This window comes from Silurus meridionalis, chromosome 22 (genome assembly GCF_014805685.1).
Source record: "Silurus meridionalis isolate SWU-2019-XX chromosome 22, ASM1480568v1, whole genome shotgun sequence".
NCBI lineage: Eukaryota > Metazoa > Chordata > Actinopteri > Siluriformes > Siluridae > Silurus > Silurus meridionalis.
Window position 1 is genome coordinate 3,251,340 of NC_060905.1, and position 27,443 is coordinate 3,278,782.

At 40.7% G+C, this 27,443-nt stretch overlaps 1 protein-coding gene across 1 annotated transcript in view; it reads left to right on the forward strand.

Moving 5' to 3' along the window:
- Positions 1-27,443, forward strand: part of LOC124376452 (potassium channel subfamily T member 2) — a 117,513-nt gene that overhangs the window by 22,119 nt on the left and 67,951 nt on the right. Inside the window, exons 2-9 of the mRNA XM_046835548.1 lie at positions 11,078-11,157; positions 11,471-11,570; positions 12,903-12,956; positions 15,491-15,539; positions 15,915-15,974; positions 23,198-23,272; positions 25,877-25,960; positions 26,778-26,872. Of these exons, the coding sequence (XP_046691504.1) occupies positions 11,078-11,157; positions 11,471-11,570; positions 12,903-12,956; positions 15,491-15,539; positions 15,915-15,974; positions 23,198-23,272; positions 25,877-25,960; positions 26,778-26,872 (597 nt within the window). The remainder of the gene's footprint in view (positions 1-11,077; positions 11,158-11,470; positions 11,571-12,902; positions 12,957-15,490; positions 15,540-15,914; positions 15,975-23,197; positions 23,273-25,876; positions 25,961-26,777; positions 26,873-27,443) is intronic.

Consider the following 27,443-nt stretch of genomic DNA (forward strand, 5'->3'; position numbering starts at 1 on the left):
CTGGATGTTCAACATGGCACCTCATGGCAAAGAGTCTCTGAGGATTTGAGAATTAGAATTGTTGCTCTGCCAAGGCTGTAAAAAGATCAGTATCACCCTGACACCGAGTAACAGTACAGTGATCAGGGTCATACAGAGGTTTTTCAAGACGGGTTCCATTCGGAACAGACCTTACAAGGGTCCATCAAAGAAGTCGAGTGCTCATGCTGTAAATCAGGTGCAGAACTTGCTTCAAAAAACAGACACATGAGTGCTGCAGCAGTGCTTTAGAGGCTGCAGAAGCGGAAGGTCCGTGTCAGTGCTCAGACCGTACGGCGTACTCTGCAACAAGTCGGTTTGCATGAAGAAGCTTCTGAAGCTGGCTCAGAAAGTCAAACAGCTTGCTGAAGACAACCTGTCCAAGAGCATGAATTACTTGAACCATGTTCTGTGGTCTGATGAGACTAAGATAAACTTGTTTGGCTCAGATGGTCTACAGCATGTGTGGTGACGCCCTTGTGAGGAGTACCAAGAAAATTGTGTCATGCCTATAGTCAAGCATGGTGGTGGTAGCATCATGGTCTGGGGCCGCATGAGTGCTGCTGGTACTGGGGAGCTGCGGTACATTGAGGGAAACATGTATTCCAACATGTACTGTGACTATCTGAAGCAGAACATGATGCCCTTCTTCAGAAACTGGGCCAAAGGGCAGTTTTCCAACATAATAACAAATCCAAACACACCGTCAAGATGACAACTGCCCTGCTGAGGAAGCTGAAGGTGAAGGTGATGAAGTGGCCAATGTCTCCATACCTGTACCATATTGAGCACCTGTGGGGATCCTCAAGCAGAAGGTTAATAAGCGCTCTGTGATGTCATTATGGAGGAGTGGAAGAGGATCCCAGCAACAACCTGTGCAGCTCTGGTGAATTCCATGCCCAGGAGTATTAAGGCAGTGCTGGATAACAATGGTGTTTACACTAAATATTCACACTTTGGACACTTTTTGACATGTTCACTCAGGGTGTACTCACTTTTGTTTGCCAGTTGTTTAGACAATAATGGCTGTATGTTGTTATTCTTAAAGGACAGTAAATCTGTACTGCTATACAAGCTGCATATTGATACTCTAAAATATATCCAAGTCTTATTTCTGTAGTATTGTCCCTAGAGAAGATACTAAAATGGTTTCTAAATGTGAGGGGTGTACTTACTTTTGTGAGATACTGCATATCTGATCTATCGTTGGCATTCCCATCTCTAATTAAATGTCGTTGTAACTGAGTTAGCGCCCCCCACTGTCAGTAACATGACTGGAATTGATAAACGCTTCATGAACATAAATGTGTTCAATACAAGCTAAACATATTACTTCATGTGTATCAGGGTGTGGATGATTTCCGTCAAAATGCTAAAAGATGCAAGATTTGGGGGATTTTCTAAGACTTGCTGCAAGCATCTTGCCTGAGAACATTTTGTACAGCAGGTTGTTCTTCACTCTTCCTCAAGCAAACGAATGAATTGCATCACTGAGAGTGTCAGAGACAATTCAAGTCCCTAATCTGCACAATGCACTTTAAATTATAATGACACTAATGGCGGTGGTTTGGGATGCAGATGGAGTATTCTTGACTCACGAGTGCTCGGTAGTACAGAAATGTCAAAGACTGGTTAGATTTTAATGTGGCTGTCTGATCATTGTGTCTGTCTGATCATGTGGTTTTCACTGTGCCTGTCTGATCCCAGTGGTGGGCGGTCAGGGCCAGCGAAGCCTTCTCTGCTGGCCTAAACACTATCAGAAGCACTGAACTACATTTACAACCTAAATTCTAATATTTGTTCCATGAAATTGTATTAATTTATTCCCAACAGTTTATGTTCTTCATTTCGTAATGTTTCTCTTCTCTGCACTGCTTCTAGTATGTGTATGTAGATTTAGATTTTTTGTCCAATCAGATTTTAGCCTCTATGTGCTGCAATGTCAATCTAATCTGTTTGTCCTGCTGGCCCTTTTACTATAGAGAATATTACCAACAGGTCTGTTTCTTTAACCAATCAGATTTCATATTCGCCTCACAATGCAGCGAGCTGGCCCAGAATAGCGTGAGCATTTCTCTGTCCTCTGATTGGTTGGTCAGAGAGAAACTGTTACAGTTCGACTGACAAAACACGTGTGTAGCTCTGCACATGTTATATATGCCTACATAGGAAAAGAAATTGATTTGGTCTCGGACCTACTTAAAAATCCATTTTGAAAAAAGCTAGACACGGTGAGGAGGTCGGCCAACCCCGAAGCTAGCTAGCGTGTCTCGGCCCGTGAAAGGGATTGTTCTCCACTTCCAGACCAGTGAATACAAGCAGTACCACTGGATTACAGCCTCTAAGGAGCAGCGCACTAGTGATCTATCTGATCTAGTGTCTTTCACTGTACATGTCTGATTCAGTGTCTCTCACTATGTCTATCTGATCTAGTGTCTTTTACTATACCTGTCTTTAACAGTATTAATCTAGTTGTCTGATCCAGTGAGACAGGTACAGTGACTCATACACTGGCTGTCTGATCCAATCTCTCGCACAGCGGCTGTCTGATCCAGTGTCTTACACTCTGGCTGTTTGATCCAGTGTCACTCTTGTGAATATCTGATCCAGTGTCTATCACTGTTACTGTCTGATCCAGGGTCTCTCATGCTGACTCTCTGATCCAGTGCCTTTCACTGTGTCTGTCTAATCCAATGTCTCTTACAGTGCCTGTCTGATCCAGTGTCTCACACTCTGGCTGTCTAATCCATTGTCTAACACTCTGGCTGTCTAATCAAGTGTCTTGCACACTGGATGTCTGGTCCAGCGTCTTTCACTGTGTCTACCTGATACAGCGTCTCTAACTGTGGCTGTCTAATTCAGTATCAAACACTCTGGAGGTCTGATCCAGTGTCCTGCACACTGGCTGTCTAAGCCACTGTCTTGCACTCTAGTTGTCTGATCCAGTGCCTTTCACTGTGATTACCTGATACAGAGTCTCTCACTATGGCTGTCTAATTCAGTATCTCATACACTGGCTGTCTAATCCAGTGTTTCGCATACTGGCTGTTTGATTCAGTGTTTTTCATCTGTGGCTGTTTGATATAGAGTCTCCAGCAATATCTCTGTCTGTTCCAGTATCTCTCACAATATGACTGTCTGATCTGGTGTTTCCCACTGTGACTAATGTACAGTATCTGATCTCTTTTAATGTGAATGTCTGATCTAGTGTCTCTCACTCTGGCTGTCTGATACAGTGTCTTTCACTGGAATCAAATGATTATTATGCTTGTTAGTATGCTAGTGAGATCCATGAGTAGGGAATAAAAAGACAGAGCAGGCTGAGGGCTTCATCCACTGTCACTTAGTGTGATTGTATAAACGAGTCTAAAATGTATTTTATTTAAAATGTAAATTATATTAAATTGATCACTTACCTGTTTTCAAAAATATTCCAAACTCCACCAGTGATTTCCATGAATTGGCTTTCATTCTTGGTTTATTTAATTTCAATCCAAACTACAGAATAAATAAGTCAATAATTGTTAATTAAAGCAAGGAAATGGATCAGTGTGTTGATTAAATCTGGTTTTAACAATACACTTAACCTGTTATTTTCTTTGTGGGATCCAATGATCATGTAGATCATTTCTGTGCTTTCTTGCAGTGGTTTAATAACTTGTAAAATAACTGTAAATATTCTAAATGCATGCTGTAATGGTCTCATAATCATTATGAAATATTTCAAAATAATCTTTCATGAAAGTTTATATGCATAGAACTACAATATATTGACAAAAGTATTAGGACACCTGACCTGTTACATTCAAACGTGGTTCTTCTCCAAACTGTTATCACAGAGTTGGAGGCACACAATTGTTTAGGACGTCTTCGGATGCTGTAGGATGAAATTTGTCCTTCACTTGCACTAGGAGACCCAAACCTCTTCCAGCATGACATGCCCCTGTCACAAAGCCAGCTCCATAAAGATCTGCATTACATGGGTTGGAGTGGAAGATGTTCTCCTATAGACCTCTGATTCTCAACCCTATTGAACGCCTTTAGGATTAATTGGAACTCTGACTGCACCCCAGACCTCCTCACCTCACCTACATCAGTGCCTAACTTCACCAAATCTCCACAAGCACACTCCAAAATTCAGTGGAACATCTTCCCAGAAGAGTGGAGGTTATTTTAACAGTACATAGGGGCATACATGTTGAATGGGATGTTATATATAGCAATACAGAGCTCCCATCCTTCTTCTGGAATGTGTCCTGAAGTCTTCTTTTCGAAAGTGCGTCAAGCACCTTCTGCGATTAGCGACCGATTTCTGCAACAGTGTCAACGGCAACCTTTGAGCTTCATCTTCAGGAAGAGGACAAAGTCTGTGGGAGGCAAATCTGGCGTGTATGGTGGGTGAGGAAGTGAGATCATGTGAATTGTTCTCCTATGATCATCATGCACAAGTTGCTGAATGGTATAATTTTCAGGGGTTGAGCTCGTCCAAGGATTTTCTGATCACTAATTGTCTTCCAGTGATGCTCTTCTGCTCTCAAAGCACACGTGCCACTCGAAACATCTCAAATGACTCGTTGCAGCATCACCGTATGTCAAACATATGTCATGTCAAACGTCTCTGTGGAAGATTTGCTTAGTTTCATGTTTTCTCTTTTGTTCTAACTTTCTGTCTATGATGAAATCGCAGACTTTATATACAGAGATCCCAGAAAGACGTGGTACCGCACGTGGTCAGAATAGCACCAGTTAACACCATTAATATTGAAACGTTTCCATACCAGCTCGTATATGAAGTGCGTAGACATCCATAACCTTGCTTTGCATGGCTTTAATATGAATGTCTCTTTCTCATCCTCCACTTTTGTGCACTTGAGCGGTGCATCGTGGGCCGTAGTCAATTCCGCCGATAAAACATTCGTATTCCATTGATGTCTAATGGGGTTTGTCAGAGCGTCGCTCATTTAAAGAATAACAGCGCACTTTAAAGCTGAGAATAACTTCACTGTGTTGAAAATGCACGCTCATCGCTCTTACCTGCTCTTTTTCATCACCTCGCGCTTTCAGACACGATCCCGACAAAAGAGCTCCCCGCCCGCGCAGGACGCCGCATCCTTAAATAAGACCTTAAGTGTTTTCAAGAGGGTTTAATCCTGAATAAACTCCTGTTTGAGTCAGATATAATGTCTAATTAAACATCTCTCATACATTATATATCTACCTGAGCATGAGAATGCTAGGCGATCCCCACAGGTAGTCCCCATTTGCTGTTATAATGAGCTCCACTTTTCTAGGAAGATGTTCCACTAGATTTTGTGGAGATTGTAGTATGCTGGATGTAGGTCTGGAGGCCTGGGGTGCAGTCTAAAAATGAGCAATAAAGACCTAGCTGTTTGCAATACAATGGTAGCTGCTCCTTTAACAAACAATCAGTTGAACGTTAGCCAGCTAGCTATGTTTAATAGCTTATTTTATAGCTGGACTTGTGTTTTGCTAACATCAATTTTTCTTCACAATGTTGCGTAGCGTATTTAATAGCAACCCAACCGAGCTACGCTTAGTTTGTAATTTATTCCAGTGGGTTTGAATCGAAAATCCCAGAGATCCTAGAGAAATGTGAAATTAAATGAACAACCTGAGGAGTGGTCATGCTAGCACATCTTCGAGTCTTAGCATTTCTAACACACACAAACCTGCAAATGCATGTGGATAAGACTAAGCTTGAAATTTAATTGTCTCTTAATGGAGAAGACAGGGTTTAGATTAGCATGTGTGTATGCATGTATCGGACACCTCCTAATCCAGAAACAACCTTTTATCATCATTGTTGTTTCTTTTAGAATACAATATACACGATATGGACAAACGTTTTGGGACACCAGACTTTCACTCCTATGTGGTTCTTAACAAATTGTTAGCATACAGTTGGAGGCACACAATTGTATCGTATCTTAAGATGCTCTAGCATGAAATTTTCCCTTCACTTGAACTTGAAGATCCAAACCTGTTTCAGCCAGCTCCATGAACAGATGCTTTACAAGGGTTAGAGTGGAAGATCTCCTGCTATAGACCTCCAACCCTGATGCACACCTTTAGTATTCATCTGTATACTGACTGCACCCCAGGCCTCTTAACTTCACCTAGATAAAGTACCTGATATCATGAACACCATGATGTTATATTAGAATGGAAGGAAAGACAGAAACATTGCCATCAGGAGGATTGTGTTCCTCTGTGCACTTGCGCCTTCATTTCCTTTTCGAATTAATGATCATAATGAGTTTCTAATGTGCTGTTCCCGCTACTGTCTGCCCAGACCGGAGCTAACATGTCAGCTCGAACGTCACGCAATGGTTTGGCTTTTAATTGGCTGGAGATTTCTGGAGAGTTGAAATGGCACTCTGAAGGGCTTTCCCTCAGACCAGTGGAGAGGTAGAAGGGCTCTTGACTGGGATTTTGGTGTAACAGATGAAGGTGGGAGTAAAATTCAGTAGTGGAAAAAGAGACACGTTGACAATGCGCACGGTTTTCAGAGAGTTCCTTCTAAATTCTCCAGCGCACAGGTATATATTCAGCCCAGATGCATGTTCTGCACGGAGTCTGAAACCGAGTTCAATTAGTAGGATGGTCGGGTCAATATAACAATGCAGGCCGGTCGTCATAAATTCAATAAACCGTAGTGAATAATTTGTTTTATTTTATCAGCTGAATGAAGTTTGAGATAATGAGCTCTGTGGCATCAGTCAATAAGCAGAAGCCTGAGATTTTGTATTTATTTATTTTTTGCATTCGCCAATAATTTGACCGGTGGCTTATCCAGGAATCTGTTTCGTTTCATGAGGAAATATAGCAATTAAATCATAAAATGATTAGGGCTGCAACTATTACAGGCACTCTTTGTATATGTTATAGATGTGCAAATGATAATAGTATACGAAAAAAACACATAAAAAATATAACAAAGTATAAAATATAAGAATATAAAAAAGTGAAAACAAATTAGTCTGTCTTAACACATGACTAACTTCAGTGAGAAATATACTTATATTTAAATCTACATTGTAAGGCTAAAGGTTCCTGCTCCTGTACACTAGCTTCATGAAGATCTGCTTTCCATGGGTTGAAAGTGGGTGGAAGATCTCCTGCTATAGAGCTCTAAACCCCTATTGAACACCTTTGGAATTAATATTTCACGCTGACTGCACCCCAGGCCTCCTCACCTCATCTACATCCTGTAGTACCTGACTTTACTAACACCTGAATGAATCTCACACAAAACTAGTGGAACATCTTCTCAGAAGAGTGGAACTTATAATAACAGCTAAATGGGGACTCAATATGGAAGGCATATTCCAATCTTATGCTCGAATCAGGTGTCCACAGATTTTTGTGCATATAGTGTATGATTTAAAGGCTATGATATTTCTAAATCCAGTACATTTTACCATTTCTTTCTTTACACATATTTTCCCAAATGTCAAGCCATGGCATCTTTCCACACACACTTTCAGAACTGAGCTTTCTACCCTCTTCTGCATACGAGCCCACCGAAGATTGCGATTGACTGGGAAAAAGAGAGAAAACTACGAGGTGATGTCTTGAGACTCTATTTAAAAGAAAGTACTTTATTAAACAACATTTGAACACAATCACCATCAAAAAGTCCCCTTGCACAGCAATACAGAGCCCCCAGCCTTCTTCTGGAAAGTGTCCTGGAAGTCTTCTTTTTGAAGCGAGTCAAGCACCTTCTGTGATTCGTGCCAGATCTCTGCAACGGTGTCAAAACCACGACTTTTGAGCCAGAGGTTCATCTTCGGGAAGAGGGTGATGTCCGCAGGAGGCAAATCTGGCAGGTAGGGTGGGTGTGGGAGTGAGATCATGTGAATCACTTTCCGACAATCATGCACAAGTTGCTGAATGTTTCGACATTTTTCAGAGGTTGAGTTCGTCCAAAACACCTTGTACGACTCGTGGCATCATCGCCGTATGTCAAACGTATGTGATGTCAAACGCCTCTGTGGCAGATGTACCCAGTTTCAGGCATAACATCACGGTTTCTTCTTCTGTTCTAACTGGCGTATTAACGAGTTGTCCGAATAGCACCAGTTACACCATTAGTCTCGAAACTTTTTCATACCACCTCGTATGTCTTTCCATTTCCCCTTCTTGGATTCCGGACACACTATCCGCATTTTGCGGATCTCAGGACAGTGAGGCCTCTTATTTTTCGATCGCAATTGACTGACCACATGTTCCGCTCGAATAATCAACTTACCTCCGTTCAGCTCCACGTCGCCGAGGACCCTCTGTAATCCGCCGCAGAGTGCGCAGGTCCACTCGTTGCCCTTGATCCCGGATTTGATTACCATAATCATTCCAAATTAGCAAGCCGCTTTCACCGAGGGAGCGTCAGACAGGGATCCCTGTGCTTAATTAAAAGGTTTATTCGGCGGCCTTCTGTAATGCTGCCTGTGCTGTCTGACTGAGAACAATTACGCTCACGGCTAATTAGCTACAAATGATTTAGCATCGTAATGACGAGCCTACAGATTGAGGTTAATGATTGTAATGGCAGAGGTGCTGCAGAAGGGACTCTTTTATCGAAACACAATGCTGCAGTGACAGCTAGCATGACGATCCAATTTATTTTGGGGGCGGCATTTCTTCCATGATTTTTCTCACACACACACACACACACACACACACACACACACACACACACTTTGTACTGCTGCTGTGATGCTCTTATCACAGTCATTGTTCTCAGTCGACATAATTTGCAAATGATTCAACATAAAAAGACATCCAAAATTGTTCTAACAACTGAATGTCTCTCACTAACTTTGTGTGTGTGTGTGTGTGTGTGTGTGTGTGTGTGTGTGTGTGTGTTTTCATGACCGAGCCAGGGATGCTCTCTGTCACCATAGCAACAAGTCTCTGTATTGTGTGGGTGAGATTAAAGGGAGTAGGGATTAGGAAGCATGTGTCCATGCTGACTGTCATGTCCGGGTCACAGACTCATGCAAAACTGATAGGGTTTTTCTCTTTCATCTGCTATCACTGGATAGGAACGTTTTGTTTATATTGATTACTTTTTGTTTGTTTGTTTTTTGAAAGACCATTTTTCTTCATAATCTCTATCACGTCAGTAGTCTAAATTGCTCCTACATTATATGGACTATAAGATTTCCTATGCCATGTTGGAGCAACGCATTCCACATTTAGTCTCCATTTGCTGCTATAGTAAGATCCACTCTTCTCAGAAGTTCTTCCACCAGATTTTGTTTAAGATTTGTTTAGGAAAGTCAGGTACTACAGGATGTAGGTGAGGTGAGGAGAACTGGGGTGCCGTCAGTGTGAAAAATCCTTCCCAGAGGTATTCAGTAGGGTTGGAGCTCTATAGCAGGAGATCTTCTACTCAAACTCATGAAAAGCAGATCTTCATAGAGCTGGCTTTTGTGTTATGCTGGAACAGGTTGGGTCTCTTAGTTCAAATGAAGGGAAAATGTCATGCTTCCAAAGGCATCAGATGGTGTCCCAATACTTTTGAACTGATAGTGAAGATGTTCTTCATTCACACAAACATCACAATGATTTGCTTTACTTCATGGTGCCACGTGCAATCCGGGATCTATCATGTAATAGATCAGACAAGATTCAAACACGCTTTAATACATACAAGCAAAAATCACGATCTAGAGGAAGGTCATTAAGCAGAGTGAAGTGAGAGCATGGGGAATCACAGCACAGGCCTGAGGATCATCCGGAGAACAAACCAAGGAACCATCATCCGGCGTAAATGAGGCTGTAACAGTTGCCAATACTTGAATGAATGTTCTTTGGCGGTTTGTAGGGGAAGCTCAGGAAGGGAATGGCAGAGGGTTAGAGGTTAGAGATTGTGTTTCCTCAAGGACCATTATTACTGATGCACCACCTGCTAAACTCTGGAGCGCTCTGGACAGGTACAATACAGAAGATGCTGACGAATGAAAAATGGAGGAACGGAAAAAAAACAGCGAGGGTCGAGGAGAAGATACATATTGTAACCAGTTCCCCCCTGTAAAAAGACTTTTTTTCTTGCAAGTTTTTTTTTTTTTTTTTTACCTCTGGATGATTTTTCCTTCTGTACAGCATTTTGACTTTCTCCACTGTCCACAAAGTGCTGTACGCACAGAGATGATTCCTGCTACTGCTACTACTGTTGTTGTTTTGCTGTTGCTGCTACTATTGTTGTGGTGTTGCTGCTACTGTTGGTGGTGGTGTTGCTGTTGCTTCCACTGTTGTTAGTGGTGTTGCTGTCGCTGCTTCTACTGTTGTGATGTTGCTGTTGCTGCTGCTATTGTTGTTGCTGGTGGTGGTGGTGTTCCTTTTGCTGCTACTGTTTTTGTCGTTTTGTTTGGTGGCGGTGTGGTGTTGCTGTTGCCTCTACTATTGTTGCTCTTGTTGTTGTTATTGCTGCTGCTACCGTGGTTGCCGCATCTGCCTCTGCAGTTCTTTTGTGTTCCTGCTATCGCTTGAATGAAAAGCAGAAGCTCTGGCTCATGGTGCAAAGAGAATATTGAGAATAAGTCGAGCTGTAAATACTTGCGGTTGTCACCGCGTTGCCGTGCCGCTGTACCGCTGTGTGCGTGCACAAGTCACCGCGTACCGCACAAATATCTCCGGTAGAGGTGTGTTAATCCAGGCCCTAGGGCAGTGAAGGATCATGGGGAACAGAGCGAAGGCAGCAATCAGCGACTCTGCTGGAGGTCTGAGATTCGGAAGGATTCTTATTCCCCCATGTTTAAGTGGCAGAAAACAACGAGGCGTGTGTGTGCCAAGAGTAAAGAGGACATCATTTCCTCTCAGAGTCATTACGCTTTACCATGCGCGCATACACAAACACACACACACACACACACACACACACACACACACACACACACACACTGTGCACTTTGCTCTAATTTACACCTTGTTAAATTGCCGAAATAGATGTTTCACCTCCACGCATGCTACCTCTATTTCTCCACCTTCACACACTTTATTTTTCAATTATTTTCTTTTTTCTTTTCCTCCACAGAGTCCAGGTAGAGTTCTACGTCAACGAGAACACCTTTAAAGAACGCCTGAAGCTCTTCTTCATCAAAAACCAGCGATCCAGTGAGTTCTCCACATCCATCCGGTCCTCGTCTCTCTCGCTTTAACCTGAACCCGCCGTCGCTTCTGCTCTTTTTCTGTTTGTCTCCTTTTTTTTCTGTTTTCTGTCTGGTCTGTTTTTTTGTCGTGGAGTGCAGTGAGCTGTATCAGTGGCTATCTCGGCTCTTGACTGTGTCAGTCGCTCTTGTGGATGTTTGATGTGCTACACGCTGGTGAAAGTACACCTCAGGGATCTCTGGTGTTGTTACTCTCTCCCTTTCATTCATTCTTTCCTTTCTTTTTCCGATCTGATGGGCGTCTCTGCCTGTCCCCGCAGGTCTGAGAGTTCGCCTCTTCAACTTCTTCTTGAAGGTGCTGAGCTGCCTGCTATACATCGTCCGAGTGCTCCTGGATGATCCACGTGAGCAGAGGGACTGGTGAGAGGGAGTGTGTGTGTGTGTGTGTGTGTGTGTGTGTGTGTGTGTGTGTGTGTGTGAGAGAGAAATACATAATAACACATAATTACTAGGCTTAAAGTTGATTATACTCCTATAAAAGCATGTCCCAGCGACTTCTGGCCTGTTTGTTTTTCTTCCTTTTTTCATTAATACGAGAAAATAAGACAAAGCGGAGAAAAAACCCCCACAAAATCCCTGAGTGTTTCAAAGAACTGACACTGGAGACTCCTTCCATGTGTGTATATATATATATATATATATATATATATATATATATATATATATATATATATATATATATAGATCAGGCATAACATTATAACATTATGAAGTGAAGAACACTGATGATCTCTTCATCATGGCACCTGTTATTGGCTGGTTTTAACTTTTTAGGCAGCAAGTGAACATTTTGTCCTCAAATTGAATGTGTTAGAAGCAGGACAAATGGGCGAGCGTAAGGATTTGAGCGAGTTTGATAAATTGTGACTTGGCCAGAGCATCTCCAAAACTGCAGCTCTTGTGGGATGTTCCTGGTCTGCAGTGGTCAGAATCTATTAAAAGTGCTCCAAGGAAGGAACAGTGGTGAACCGGCGACAGGGTCGTAGACTGCCGATGCTCATTTATGCACGTAGGGAGCTACTAGATTTTTTGGAGATTTGTGTGAGATTTAATACATTGTTGGTAAAGTCAGGTAGTGATGTAGGTGAGGTGAGGAGGCCTCGTGTGCAGTCAGTGTGACAAATCCATCCAGAAGGTGTTCACTAGGGTTGGAGCTCTATAGCAGTAGATCTTAACCTCCAACCCATGGAAAGCTGATCTTCATGGATCTGTTTTTGTTTGGTTTGGAGGTTTAGATTTTCTCAAGTGAAGGTCATACGGTTCACATACGGGTGAAGAACTTGGGTGTCCCAATACCTTTGTCCAGATATTGTATGTGAGTGTAAATGAAGGTGGATGATGCAGGTGATGAGTTTGTGTGTTTGTGTGTGTGTGTGTGTGTGTGTGTGTGTGTGTGTGTGTGTGTGTGTGTGAGAGAGAGAGAGAGAGAGAGAGAGAGAGAGAGAGAGAAAGTGCAAGGCAGCAGAGGTGGTGTGTGAGCATGGCAACATGAGGGCAGATCAGAACGAGATCAAAGGATCCCAAGGGATTCGGGCAGCAAAAAGAAGAGACGGAGCGAAGAGAGAAAAAAAATAGAGAGAATGATTTATAGAAGCTTAAATATCAGTATTGAGCGCAAGCTGCTGGGCCTTTTGTCATTTATCTGAGTTTGTGTGTGTGTGTGTGTGTGTGTGTGTGTGTGTTTCTCTACAGCCCTGGATGTCTCAGACAGAATGCATCTGCACAAAATAAAAGCCACTTTGACTGGTAAGTGCATGCGACTTGAGGGTGGAAAAAAAATTCGACCAGATCAGCGATCCTTATTTCATGATACAGCAAAAAAACAACAACTAATAAATAACTAAATAAATAAATTAAACACCACTATCGACTTGTCTTTTGTTTCCTGGAAGGACCAGCAAACTGTACGCCGCTGGCGTTTTAATTGCATCAGCGTGAGGCCCAAGTCATGTTTCCCAATTCTCTGAACAGTGTGTGTGTGTGTGTGTGTGTGTGTGTGTGTGAGATCAAACCCGAATAGCGGGAAAACGCGCCGTGCCCTCGACCTCAGCGTATCGATTTTATCGACGTCAGGAGGAGGGACTCTGAGCTTATAATATAATGAAAGGTTATATTTAGGCAAGATGTTGTCCCTGGTGCTCTGCGGTTTTTAATAAGAGAACGTAGCCGTGTGTGTGTTTTTGTGTGTGTGTGTTTACGCACGGTCACAACCCATCAAGCTGTCCCTCGCAGCGTGCTTTCGTGCACCTCGTTTATTTACCGAGCTGACGAGACAGCTGTTCGCTTTGAATAACGAGGGAAATTGTTCGAACCGTTCGCAACTAAAATCTTACTGCTTAAATGACAATTCTCGATTGTGGCTTCACACACTTTTGGATCCACAGGAACGCTTTCTGTTTCGGGTTTTAACATTACAGATGTTCTCTGAGTAAAATTTTCGGATCTTATGATGATGAAAATTTACAGGACTCAGGACTACAGTTTGATCATCATCACTGTACCCCGCAACATCGTTTATCCGCAATAAATGGACATACGGTGCAACCCAGATGAGGATGGTTTCTCTTGAGTCTGGTTCCTCTCAAGGTTTCTTCCTTATGCCGTCTCAGGGAGTTTTTCCTTCACCACAGTCGCCACCGGCTTTTTTTTTATCAGGGACAAACTTACACTTATAAAGAACATATTCATTTTTTTATCACCACATTATCTGTGTAAAGCTGCTTTGAGACAATTTTCATTATTAAAGGCGTTATACAAATAAAAATGAATTTAATAAAATTTTAAGTTAGCAGGATACTGTACTCATTGCCCTCCACTCGTGAACCCGTATCTACTATACTGCATAGTTTATGCATAAAAATACAGTAAATTGCTGTTTTGTTAAATTATGTACTGTAATTTGTTCACTTATTAAATAATCACAGTAGACCACCCCAAACTAATAACCATTCTTTAAGATTCCTGGGACAGTTTTTTTTCTCTACCAGAAGAACTTGTGTATGATGGAGAACAGGAGTGAAGATGTGATCAGACTCCCTCACCCCCACACTCACACTTGGAAGAGAAAGCTTAATGATTTGGGGTTGTTTTGGAGCAGGGAAGGCTGAAAATGTATTCCCAAAAGTGAAAGAAATCCTGGACCAACATGGCTCCCATTCCACACTTGAACATCATGCGATTCCGTCTGGACTGTGGATCATTGGAACAACAAGACGATGAGCCGAAGCGATAAACACGTCTGAGTTCTGTTAGCGTTATCTAGAGAACGACCTGCCCGGTCACTGCACCTAAATCCTACTGAACTGCTCTGGGATGAACAAGAAAATCTCCAAACACTGAAGAACATCTTTTTTTTTTACAAAAGACAAAGCAAAGTGTTTCATCTGAACGTTTGGAGAACCGAACTGCCTGGATACCGAGAGTGTGTAAAGCTGCTGTGGAGAATTTTTTCATTGAAACGTTTATAGATAGTTGATAAGCTCCAATCAGATATTTATTAACGAGTGGCTCAGCTGATTTGCGCCCACATGTTTTCTGCAACTGACTATCATGACTTATCATGAGTGAATACATTTGTTTGTATTTCTGGTTTGATACAAACCATGATGGTACCAGTTTTAGTAGAGACTGCTGCTTCCTAACGAAAGTTTGACCTTCTCAAAAAATGTAATAGAAAAACGTCAAAAAATGTCAAGATCTCCCATGAAACTTCGTGTGCATGCTGATTGGTTTCTTGATGCCAGTGCCCTCTTGATGTCAGGCACGCCTCTCTGACTATGCAAATCGAATCATCTCGCTAAACTAGCCGGGCATGGTCTCTGCATACGTTATGCTAATTTCTGTTCCATCTTCACGTCCTCCTGCTGTAACACCGAACCTACCTACACGCCAATCTTATCACTTGCGATCTTCATTCCGAGAGCTGTCGTGACTGAAATAGTTTTGCCTATTTGTGTAAAAAAATTACAATCTCAATGGACTGTACAATCGTAGCATTTTCCAGTTGAAAGATCGTATCTTGGGATGATTGAGACACATTGTAATACAATGCAATTCAAATTGCTAGCAAGGTTATTAGCTCGCTAGCAATAGTTATCTAGTTGCGTTACCTTCTAGTTTTTCATTTCTATTCTCTGCATAACTACTGTCCGAAGTCTTGAGTAGTTCTTCAACAGAAACAAGGCGACTTCGGAAATTTCTGTCGTGTTCAATTTACATGGAAATGATGAACTGTGCGATGAACTTCATGTCCTCCAATAACAGCTTCTTTTTGCCACCAGGTCCCTCATTATCTGGGTGAACAGACCTCTGCCACTTTGGGCGCTTCAGGTCAGATCAGTTAACCTTTTTTTTACACTCGAACCTACACAACCCTACACACACTTACACACTAATACTCACATACTCACAACACGGAGCAGAAAGCGAGGTGATTACAGACCTATGTGGATAAATCGCACACAGCTTTCACAACTTAGAAACAGACCCAAACACACACACACACAAACACACACACACACACACACACACACACACACACACACACACACACACACAAAATGCTGTTGTATTGATTCTGCTTTTGGCCACTCGGTCCAGACATTTCACTGTAAGCACTTTTATTCCTGCCCACTGCTTCCTCCTACACTGTGTCTCTTTCTCATCCCTCACTCTCTTACTTTGCCTCGGTTTCTCTCTCACCAGGTTCTCGTGGCTTTCATCAGCTTTTCAGAAACCATGTTGCTTGTGTACCTGAGCTACAAGGTAAGACCCACACATACAAGTGCAACACCCTGAAACCTCGCTTTACAACAAAGTTACAGACTTTAACAGCTTACAGAGAGATGAATTTCCCGAAATAGGAGAAGAATTTTATTTTCCTCATTTTTTGAATCAGGCATACTGTATATGGAGGTTTTTTAGGTATCCTAAGATTTGAGGAGCACTTAGCATAGACCAATGTTCATTTTAATGTGGGGTCCACACACTTTTTCTGTGAGGGACGTGTCATTTTTTTCTTTTTTTATTGGAGGTTGGTCTGTAACAGAAAAGTGACTACTGGTATTATTGTGAAGATGATTTTAGATGCATTTATTATCCCTCTTAATTCTATTATTTTGTTCTACAACCTTATAGACAAATGAGCATCTCTTTCTTAGAGATACTCTATATCGCTTATTAAAATAGCGTCATTACTATTGTAAAGAAATGTTTTCATGTTAGCTGCTATTGAAATCAAACTTGAATCCAACAAATAATTAGACTATGTTAATAACTAGACGTTGACAGATTTTACCGATGCTGATAGCTAGGTTGAATCGAACTTGCCGATCACCGATTAATATTAATAAAGTATAAATGGATACTGAAAAAAAAAACAGTATTGGTTTATGAAAATTTGCTAAATGTAATAAATATGAATATTTTAATGAATCAACATAATATATATGTAATAAATAATATAAGTAATAAATGATCAATAATGTATATAATATAGCGCTCTCCATGCAGCTATATTACAAAAATTTAATATATACAAAATTTTAAAGAAAAAATTTAAAAGAAAAATATAATAACAAGAAAAAGAAGGCAGATAAATAAAGATATAAAGATATATAAATATATATGTATATATATATATACATACATATACATATATACATATATATACACATACACAAAAAATGTTTATGGCAGTGTGCAGTTAAACAGTAAACAACAGTAAACAAGTTAGGCATGGTTTTTGATTGTCCATGTGTCCGTGTGCAGTAAGGTGTGGTGTAAAGTGTCCTTGTGTGGAATGGTGTGGTATAAAAATAAGAATATAAAAATATGAAATAAATATGAAAAAGAAAATATGAAATGTAAAGTGCACTGTGCTGTGCAAGTCCAGTGTATAATGTGCCGTAGCACGAAAAGTGTGATTTGTGCAGGGGAAGAAGTGTGATGATGGAGAGAGTGGGCCAGTTTTTAGATCCTGGGTGTTTCCTGGTTTAAACTCCGAATGGCCTGCGGGAAGAAGCTCCTCCTCATTCTCTCTGTGTTCGCCTTCAAGGAGTGGAATCGTTTCCCCGAACGCAACAGAGAAAAGAGTCCATTGTTGGGATGGCTGAGGTCCTTCATAATCTTCCTGGCTCTGGTCCGGCACCGCGTGCTGTAGATGTCCTGCAGGTCAGGGAGCTCGGTGTGGATGGTACGTTCAGCTGAACGCACCACCCTCTGGAGGGCTCGTCTGTCCTGCATGGTGCTGTTTCCCAAACCAGGAAGTGATGCTACCCGTCAGAACACTCTCAATGGTGCAAGTGTAAAAAGTCTTAAGCACCTGAGAGGGTAGTTTAATGTCCCTTAAGCGTCTCAGATGGTACAGACGCTGCCGGGCCTTCTTCACCAGGGTGTTGATGTGACAGGACCAAGACAGGTCCTGTGTGATGTGAACACCCAAGTACCGGAAACTGTCCACTCTTTCCACTGGAGTCCTGCAGATGTTTAGCGGTTGGTATGACCGCTCCTGCTTCGTGCTGAAGTCCACGATCAACTCCTTAGTCTTGCTGACGTTCAGGAGAAGGTTGTTCTCCTGGCACCATCTCTCCAGGTTTTTAACCTCCTGTAGGTAGGTCGTCTTATCGTTGTTGAAGATCCGGCCCACCACAACGGTGTCAATATGTCTCTGGCATTGTTTAGAAGGCTGATCCAAATGTGAAGGTGGGCCGTAGTTTGGGACCCCTGTGTAGGCACTGTCTTTGAGTAATTACCTACAGATCCTTGGAATTACACTTTGATTGGAATGGATTAACCTGGGTCACAGATTGCACTCTAATTTCCGTAATAAGACTTTCTAAGGACACTGATTGTCTTCAACCCTTCATCAAGACATGTCTAAAGATGGCCAACACATTAAGATATGTGGTAGAAGTAGAGATGGTGAAGGAACCAAAAAATGGATGCCGAGGATGGAACTACCACACATTCCTGAAGCCTAGCTCACATGGAACCCCAAGACAAGAGATGAGGACACCAAAATGAGACCTGAAAGTGGATATGAGGAGAATCCTGTAGTTCGTGGTTGACCGCTAGATCATGAGACACCAGAATTACTCGTGAACATTTGGATTAATTATTATTCAATTAGAATTTAAGAGTGACTCTGATAGACCTTTAAAAAGTAGTCGTTGTGATTTCACCACTGATTGAACCCAAGAATCAAGTTCATTATATCACTGTATATCACTGGGGCTTTGAATCTTAGCTTGCTTAGCTACCAGTGGTCTCCTGTGGGCTAAGAAAGAAAGGTCAAACCTATGATGTTTAAAACATTACCCAGGGGAGCCTAGGTTAGCCAGATCTCAGTGTAAGCTCTACATTATACTAATTATACTATATTGTGTTTGACATTCACTCTTCTGGGAAGGCTTTTCATTCAATTTTGAAAGTCTATTGGAGTTAAGGTTGAAGTGTTTTGAGTTCTTTCACAACTGTTTTGGAAATGTTGTTCTCCATGGAACTCTGATTGTGCACTAGACCATTATCATTCTGGAAGAAGAGTCATGCCTGTTGGTTCCAGTGAAATGAAACCCTCATTGCTACGTCTAGACACTTCTGCACAGGGGGAATCATGGCCCAGTCTCAACTTTTTTGAATTGTGTTGCATCCATCAAATTTAAAATGACCTTATTTTTTTTCTTAAAATGAGAATGATATATATATATATATATATATACACACAGTGGAACCCGGTTATGTTGATGTCCTAGGGGGTCGCCAAAAAGCATCGAGGTAACCAATGATCGAGATAAACGAAAATCAAAATGGCGGCAATATATTAACTTGCTTGAAATTTCTTTATGTACATGATGTGCGGTAATAAATGAGAATGTGCATGCACGTGTTTTTGAAGGGGTTTTTTACACAACAGCGTTGCCGCGATTTGTTTGATGAAGGCATGCTATAAAAATACATACAGTACATGTTTATCTGTCAGGAATCCACCTGCCACGCCCCCTTCGGCCCCCTTCAGCGTGTCAGGTGCTTTCTCGGCCGCTTTCTCTGAAGCTCCCGGCTTCAATCGCGCACATATGGTGCTCGTTTATCATCATCACCAGCTCCTATTTAAACTTCCACACTCTCACTGTCCGTTATTGTTGGTATATGTTGGTTCACGGCGGTCGTTGTTATCGCTCATGCGTTTCCCGGTACGTGTCTTCCCACCGGCACTCTCTCAACGGCTGCGATTTTCTTCCCAAAGCCGCACCGCGCCCCTACGAACACTACGAACACTAGCACTAACTAACAGCAGAGATTCACCAGTATACAATACAACACCGGTAGCAGCTGTAAGACTTGATTTTTCCGCCACTTCCACGAGTTCTTCTGCGGCTGCACCGAGATAACCGACGTTAAATGGCAAATTTTTCCCCCCTTGTGCTCGAGATATCAGGGTTCGGCGACATAAAAAAGATATCGACATAACCGATAAAAAATGCTTGCGAGAATTTGGCGGTTCCACTTCAAAAACGTCGACTTAATAGGGTTGTCGAGGTAACCGAGGGCGAGATAACCGGGTTTCACTGTGTATATATATATATATATATATATATATATATATATATATATATATATATATATATACACACACACACACACACACACACACACACACACACACACACACACACACACAAAATGCTGTTGTATTGATTCTGCTTTTGGCCACTCGGTCCAGACATTTCACTGTAAGCACTTTTATTCCTGCCCACTGCTTCCTCCTACACTGTGTCTCTTTTCTCATCCCTCACTCTCTTACTTTGCCTCGGTTTCTCTCTCACCAGGTTCTCGTTGTCTCATTGTCCCAGCTTTTTTGGAATTGGGGTTGCACCAAGAGCTTCCAGCCCAACACCATTTGCCAGGTGGTTATGGCATGGTTAAGATTAGAAAAAATTACAAAATTAAAATCAGCATGGAAATGGACTGTACACCATCACTTCCTGTCTGCACCCTGGTGCTTAATCAGTCTATCAGCTGATCGATGAACGAGAACTCATTTACAATGCAGACAGTTCCATCAAGCAACATGAAATCGATCATCTCTTTTATGAAAAAGACGACCAGTTTGTACGACTGTTGTTATAAATCGGTGTCCTGCATTATATTCTCAAAGAAAAAAAGCAGTCTTCTGCTGACCCACAGCATTTCCAGATGATTGGCAGCTCCATCTTACAAAAGCCATGTGTCTGTGCACAGTCTCAGGTCAGGTTTAATTTTGCACCTCGAGGTGAGCACAAAATCTCTCCAGTCTTCAACAAGGGTTCAAAGGAGAAGGAATTGTAAAAGAACGAGAGAGAAAAGAGACAGCTGTACCAATCAGCTCTTTGTTTTCTGAGAGCCCTTGTGCTCGATGAGTGAGTGGAGGGGACTAAGCAGAGCAGAACAGGCATGTCCCCCCAGTCCTCTTCACAACCCCTCGATGATGCCATCCCTTTGATTTCTTACTTCTTCTTTGAAGTCCTTCACATTCTCTTCATCCCCTCCCTTGCTCTTTCTCTCTTTCTCCACCCTCAATTGATTTCTGCTGTAAAGAACAAATCCTTTCTGCCCACGCCAAACTTGTGTGGGTCACAAATAATGCCACAGCCTCACCCTCCCTGCCCCGTGTCCGAAGTCATTACCAAGAACAGTTTTTTTCCATTTGTTTGAGTTAATACAGTTTTTTTCACAATGGGGAGCCTCACAGCTGGTTCAATCCTGAGTTCCACCTACTCTGCAGAGTCCTCCTCATTTCCGTGAGTTTTATTTTCACCTCCTAAAAATGCCTGTAGGTGTAAATTGTTCCCGGTTTGCTTGTGTATTAGGAATCTTCAAATTCAAATTTTGTCACATACACATTCATACAGCGTATGACACATAAATATAATATAAAATACAATATAAAGATAAAAAATCAAAAGAGTAAAGTAACGTAAAAATAAATAAAATAAAGTATAAAAGTATATTCAAATTTAATCTGACTGTAAAATATGAAAAGGTTAAGGATAACTTCATAACTAAAGCCGATGCGATTTGCATTTCAGTGTATAACCAACGATACGATACATTAAAGATACACATAAAGCAGCTACTGATTTGATGCGATTCCCCCATTATAATGCAGTGCGGTCCAATTTCAACACAATGCGGTTCGCTGGGAAAAATAGTACAAATAGTTCAATGTTTATTTCTTCGGTTCAGCAAATCATCTGTAGGTAACGTATGTAGCCCTAGTTCCCTGAGGAATAAGACTCTGTGTCGAAACCCTTTGGGAATCACGCTCTGAAATAATGTCTGTAATTGGACGCTTTTTCCGGTTTGTCTGAATTGTTGCACAAACCGGAAAAAGGGAGGTATAGTTTGTGAATGGAAACTTACTGATCATTGGACGAGACACCTGTCACTAAAGATATACAGGAAGTACAACAGTCTTTTTATTTATTTATTTATTTATTTATTTATTTATTTATTTATTTATTTATGTATTATTAAGCAATTAGCCTTATACAAACAATGTGGCAATAACAAGTACAATTTACATTACAATAAACAGAACAGGTGCATGAAAATACAAATATATACACATATTTAGGGAAAAGAGGGAAAAATAATTAAATAAATAAAATCTATAATAAAAATAATAATAATAATAATAATAATAATAATAATAATAATAATAATAATAATAAAATTTAATTAAAACAAGGATAAAAATAAACAGGGCTATGGTTTATTCTGTAAATTATATTTTTCTATAAAGGACAAAAGATTCATTGCATTTTTTTAAGGGTTTTTGTGAAAGAAATAAACTCATTATAAAATGAAAAAAATCGTTTGTTTCACTTTCAAGTATTTCAATTTGTGTAAATAAAATTTTCCCATCAGAAGTATTTTATTAACAAGAAAGTCGTCTTTGTTATTGTTCATTACAAGTCCAAAGATAATGTAATTCACAGTGAAATCTTTTGGATGGGGAACCTTTAGGTAAAGCCAGTTATGGATATCAGACCATAAAGCGTCTGAAGTAACAGTCTGCGGCAGGAGAAAGTTGGAACGTCTGTGTAAAAGTGTACAAACTAAACCTTTATGTGATGATATACTGCAGCATCTCCAACATCACTGCATATCAATGTCCTTCCTCGAAGTAGCTTTGAATTCATTCCAGTTTCTCCATGCCAATGTTTACGTCTGTTATTTCTTATATTTAAATGTGCACTAATCAAAATAAAATATAGTTTAAAGTAAACAGAGAACTTTACACATGTACAAGAAACAAAGCTATAAGATTTTATACTTCCTGTATATTTTGAATGACAGGTGTCTCGTCCAATGATCGGTAAGTTTTCCATTCACAAGCTATTTTGGATTTGTTATTTCATTTTCGAGTTTGTTAATGTGTTTTGCACTTCTCGGCCATTACATTTATGTCAGTTATATAGCTGAGCAATTGAAGGGTAAAAGTTTTGCTCAAGGGCCCAACGGTGGCAGCTTGATGGTGCTGGGATTTGAACTCTTGATGACAATCTGATCAGAAGTCTAACGATTTATACACTGAGCTAAAAACTTCCCTCATTTTGTTTCTGTCGTTTATGTGCACAAAATGAGTGAATTGTGCTGATGCTGGATGGTGGTTAGAATTGATCAGATTGTATTGATGATTTGTAAGAAGGGGAAATAAATATTCACTTTAGTAGGTTTGATATTTCACTAAATTGACCAGGACGAGTAGTTCATTCGCCACTTGTGAGACAAATCAGACCCCTGATTTAATTCATTAATTTAAAATTCCAGTGTTAAATGTATACCATTTTAATCTTATCACACAAAACTTCGGACAATTTTTTTCAAGCATCATTTAAACTTTTTCTTTGTATTTGTCATCTTTGTTTGTGAGCTCCACCTTTTTCCGCCCTTGAGTAAAAATTCAACACAGACACGCACTCTGACCTCTCACTTTTTGTTTCCAGGGCAACGTGTGGGAGCAAGTGTTGCGTGTCCCGTTCATCCTGGAGATGATCAGTGCCGTCCCTTTCGTCATCACTGTGAGTTCTTTACCACACTATATAGCCAAAAGGGACGATTGGGACAAAATTATTGGGACTTTTCCTGCCATATTTGGCCATATTCACCAAATTGTTAGCACAAATTCGGGGGCAAGCATTGCAAATTTTCACTTTAACTTAGAGATTCAAACCTGTTTCAGCATGATAATGCACATGTGCACAAAGCCAGCTCTATGACGATATGCTTCACATGGGTTGGAATGGAAGATCTCCTGCTATAGAGCTCCAACCCTAATGAACACCTTTGGGATGAATGTGAATGCTGACTGCACCCCAGGTTTCCTCACATTTCTGTGGCTGAAGGAATCTCACACAAAATCTTTATAAAATGTGGAATGGAGATGTTCAGAAAGTGCCAGTGGTGGACAGTAATGACGTAAATGCAATTCGTTATTGTAGTTAAGTTGCTTTTTGGCGTATCTGTAATTTACTGGAGTATTTCCATTTGGGGAGATTTTTACTGCAACTTCATTTTAAAGTCAGATTTCTTACTACATTTTGCAAAATCACTCCTTCCTTTTTATTTACGAGGATAATGCAGCGAGTCACCAATCAGGATCGACGCTTGCTCTGTTTTAAACTTGTTTGGATCGGCGTTTGGTGTATCTACTGATCACCAACATACAGTTCAGCATCAGTTCAACATCAAGCAGAACATTTAGAGAGGAAAACATAAATTATGATAAACTCCAGACTCGAACTCGCCACAATTTGTGTGACTTTTTTTGAAGTAGTTGAAATCCATTAGTGTTTGAGTCATTAATATTATTCTATTAATAGATCAGTGTGCTGAGAGTCACATTCGAGTCTTTTTACATGAACTGAGGTGATTAAGTAAAGAGTTGTGTGCTAAAAATGATAATAGGAACAATAAAGTTATAATAAATCAGTACTTTGGAAACTTATGTACATTTAAAGGCAAAAACGTTTGTACTTTTACTCAAGTGACAGTAAATGGACACTTTTACTGGAGTCACATTTTACAGAGTGGATCTCTACTATACCTCAACTACATGTGTGTGTATTTAATCCACCAGTGGAAAGCACATACCACTCTTATAGTTAGGTGTCCACAAACTTTTGCCAATACAGTGTACTTCGGGTGTTCACACCGCCATTGAGGAGTGATTCTACCACTCTGTATAAGTAGATCATTGAGAGGTAGCAATGGGTTAGTAAAGTGTCAAGCCACCATAAGCTATCACAAAAGCTTCAACGTGCCTTCAAGTCTTAGTGCAGCTTTGCTGGAGAGATGAGCTCCACTATTTCCTCAGCTGGTTTAGAAAATGTTGTCTAACACATTTCTCATAAATCTCCCTTTTCATAATCAGTTGGTTTAAGAGGTCATGAGTGTGAAGATCTCACCAGTTTCCTCCTCTTAAGACCATTACAGTGGTATTATAGGTATTTGGATATTACGCTAATTATTTTACTATAAATAGATTGTTGTGATGCTCCCAGAACAAACAGAGCTGCCAATGTTTCAAGTCCAACTACCGTGTAGGTCACTGGGAATTCATTAGTGACTGTCACTCACTCGATTCTTTAGTGATGTGTTCTTCTGTCTCATCTACTAAAAAGCTAATCCTCAAAAAAAATCCACATAATGCAGCTCATAAAAACAATGGTAAAGCTTGATGTTCAGGAGAGGACAAATCTCTTCTTTTTTTCCCCCTTTAAAATCTTAAATTATAGGCATCCACTTTCATTTGGATAGATCTAATAATCAAGTTTTATCAAAAATCCCACAGCGAAGCATTTGAGGAAAAAAAAACCCTTTAAAATCCCTGTAATGTGCATGCGTAAAATACCCCAAATGTGAACATCCCATTCCACACTGAGGGTCCATTTTTAGTTATAATAGCCCCCGCTCCTCTGGGAAGATGTTCTACTAGATTTTGTGGAGATTTGTATGAAATTCATTCAAAGCACAAGGGTGTTAATAAAGTCAGGTACTGATGTAGGTGAGGTGATTTCGCAAAATGTAGTAAGAAATCTGACTTTGAAATGTAGTGAAGTTGCAGTAAAAATCTCACCAAATGGAAATCCTACAGTAAATTACAGATACGCCAAAAAGCAACTTAAGTACAATAACGAATTAAATTTACTTCATTACTGTCCACCGCTGGCGCTTTCTGAACATCTCCATTCCACAATTTATAAAGATTTTGTGTGAGATTTCTTCAGCCACAGAAATGTGTGTTAGTAAAGTACTGATGTAGGTGAGAAGGTGAGGAAACCTGGGGTGCAGTCAGCATGAAAAATTCATCTCAAAGGTGTTCAATACGGTTGGAGCTCTATAGCTGGAGATCTTCCACTCCAACCCGTGGGAAGCAGATCTGCATGGAGTTGGAGTTTGTCATGCTGGAACAGGTTTGGGTCTCCTAGTTCAAGTAAAGGGAAAAATACAAAGACGTCATATACAATTGTGTTACCAAATTTGTGCTTACATTTTTAAAGAAACAAATATGGATGGAAAGTGTGGGTGTCCTTATACTTTCGGCCTACATCATATTTCAGAAATGTACAAAAATCCATCCATTTTGTGACGGGACATAATACCTTTTGTGTATTTCCTGCCAGGTGATTTTACCTTCGGTCCGAAACCTGTTCATCCCCGTCTTTCTAAACTGCTGGCTGGCTAAACACGCCCTGGAAAACATGATTGTAAGTGAAGCAAAAAAAAAAAGTTTTTCCTCACACCTTCTTTTCTTCTGATGATCCTCTTCTCCTGTGTTTGTGTGCATGGTGGAGAGGAGCAGCAGTGAAACTGGCGTGAAGTCCGAACAGTGTGAAGCTAATTACAGTTAGCACACAAAAGGAATTGTGTGCGAAATCAAGAAAACGCTGCTAGATTTAGTCGATGTTTTATTGCAACATCCTCATGTATTGTTGAGGTCTGTTGGAAGAGCAATGCCTAAACATCTGGACTGATACCCCTGTGCATAAGGAATTTTATGTCATTATAACTTACGCCAGGCTAGTTAACATTAGGCTAATGTCACACTAGCTAATGCTATCTTAATCTGCATCATACAAGTTACCATCATTATAGTTTGCATCGTATTAGTAATCCTAGTTTATCATACATATGAGTTTGTTTTACTAGTTAACGTCACAATAGCTTACGTCATGCTAGTAAACAATACAGTAACTTACGTACATCATACTAGTTAAAAATACGCTAGTTAATGCTGTACTAGCTTACGTCACACTAGCATATTTTATTTCATGATCTTACCAGTCATATCAGTTTTATCATTTCAGTTGGCATCATATTAGCTGATATCATACGAGCTTGTAACGTGATAGTTATATTCATTTGTCATGACATCATGCATTACATCATTTAACTCAATTTCTTCCCAAATAGTTTTTATTATTACTTTTTATGCCACTTGGAGTTTTTTTACACTTAATTTCACTGACCATCATTTCAGGTTTTTTGAAAGGTTCCTCTAATAAAATGCAATGTCTGTTTCAGAATGACCTTCACAGAGCCATTCAGCGTACTCACTCAGCCATGTTCAACCAGGTGCTCATTCTCATCAGCACCCTCCTCTGCCTCATCTTCACCTGGTAAGAGACTAGAAAAAAGGATGAGGGAATGGAAGGTGAGAGAGTGGGAGAGTGAGGGTTAAATAATGGTGGAGTAAGAGGGTGAGAAGTGATGGGGTAAAAGTGTAAGGGTGAAATAGTGAGGAGCAAACCAGAGTGGTGGCATAAGAATGTGAGAGGTTAAGAGAGTGAGAGGGTAAGAAAAAAGAGGGAGTGAGATTGGAAGGGTGAGAGAGTGAAGAGGTGAGAGTGTGTGGTGGGAAATTTGTCTTTATCGCTCTCTCCCTCCCCCCCACTCTCTCTCTCTCTCTCTCTCTCTCTCTCTCTCTCTCTCTCTCTCCCCCTCTTTCTCCCTCACTCTCCCCTGCTCTCTCTCTGTCTCTCTCTCTCTCTCTCTCTCTCTCTCTGCCCCTCTCTCCCCTTCTCTTTACCTCTCTTACACCACCCTCTCTACCTTTCTCTTTTTCTCTCTCCTCTCCCTTTTCTCTCTCTCTCTCTCCCCTCTCTCCCTCTTCCCCTCACTCTCTCTCTCTCCCCTGCTCTCTCTCTCTCTCTCTCTCTCTCTCTCTCTCTCTCTCTCTCCCTCTCTCTC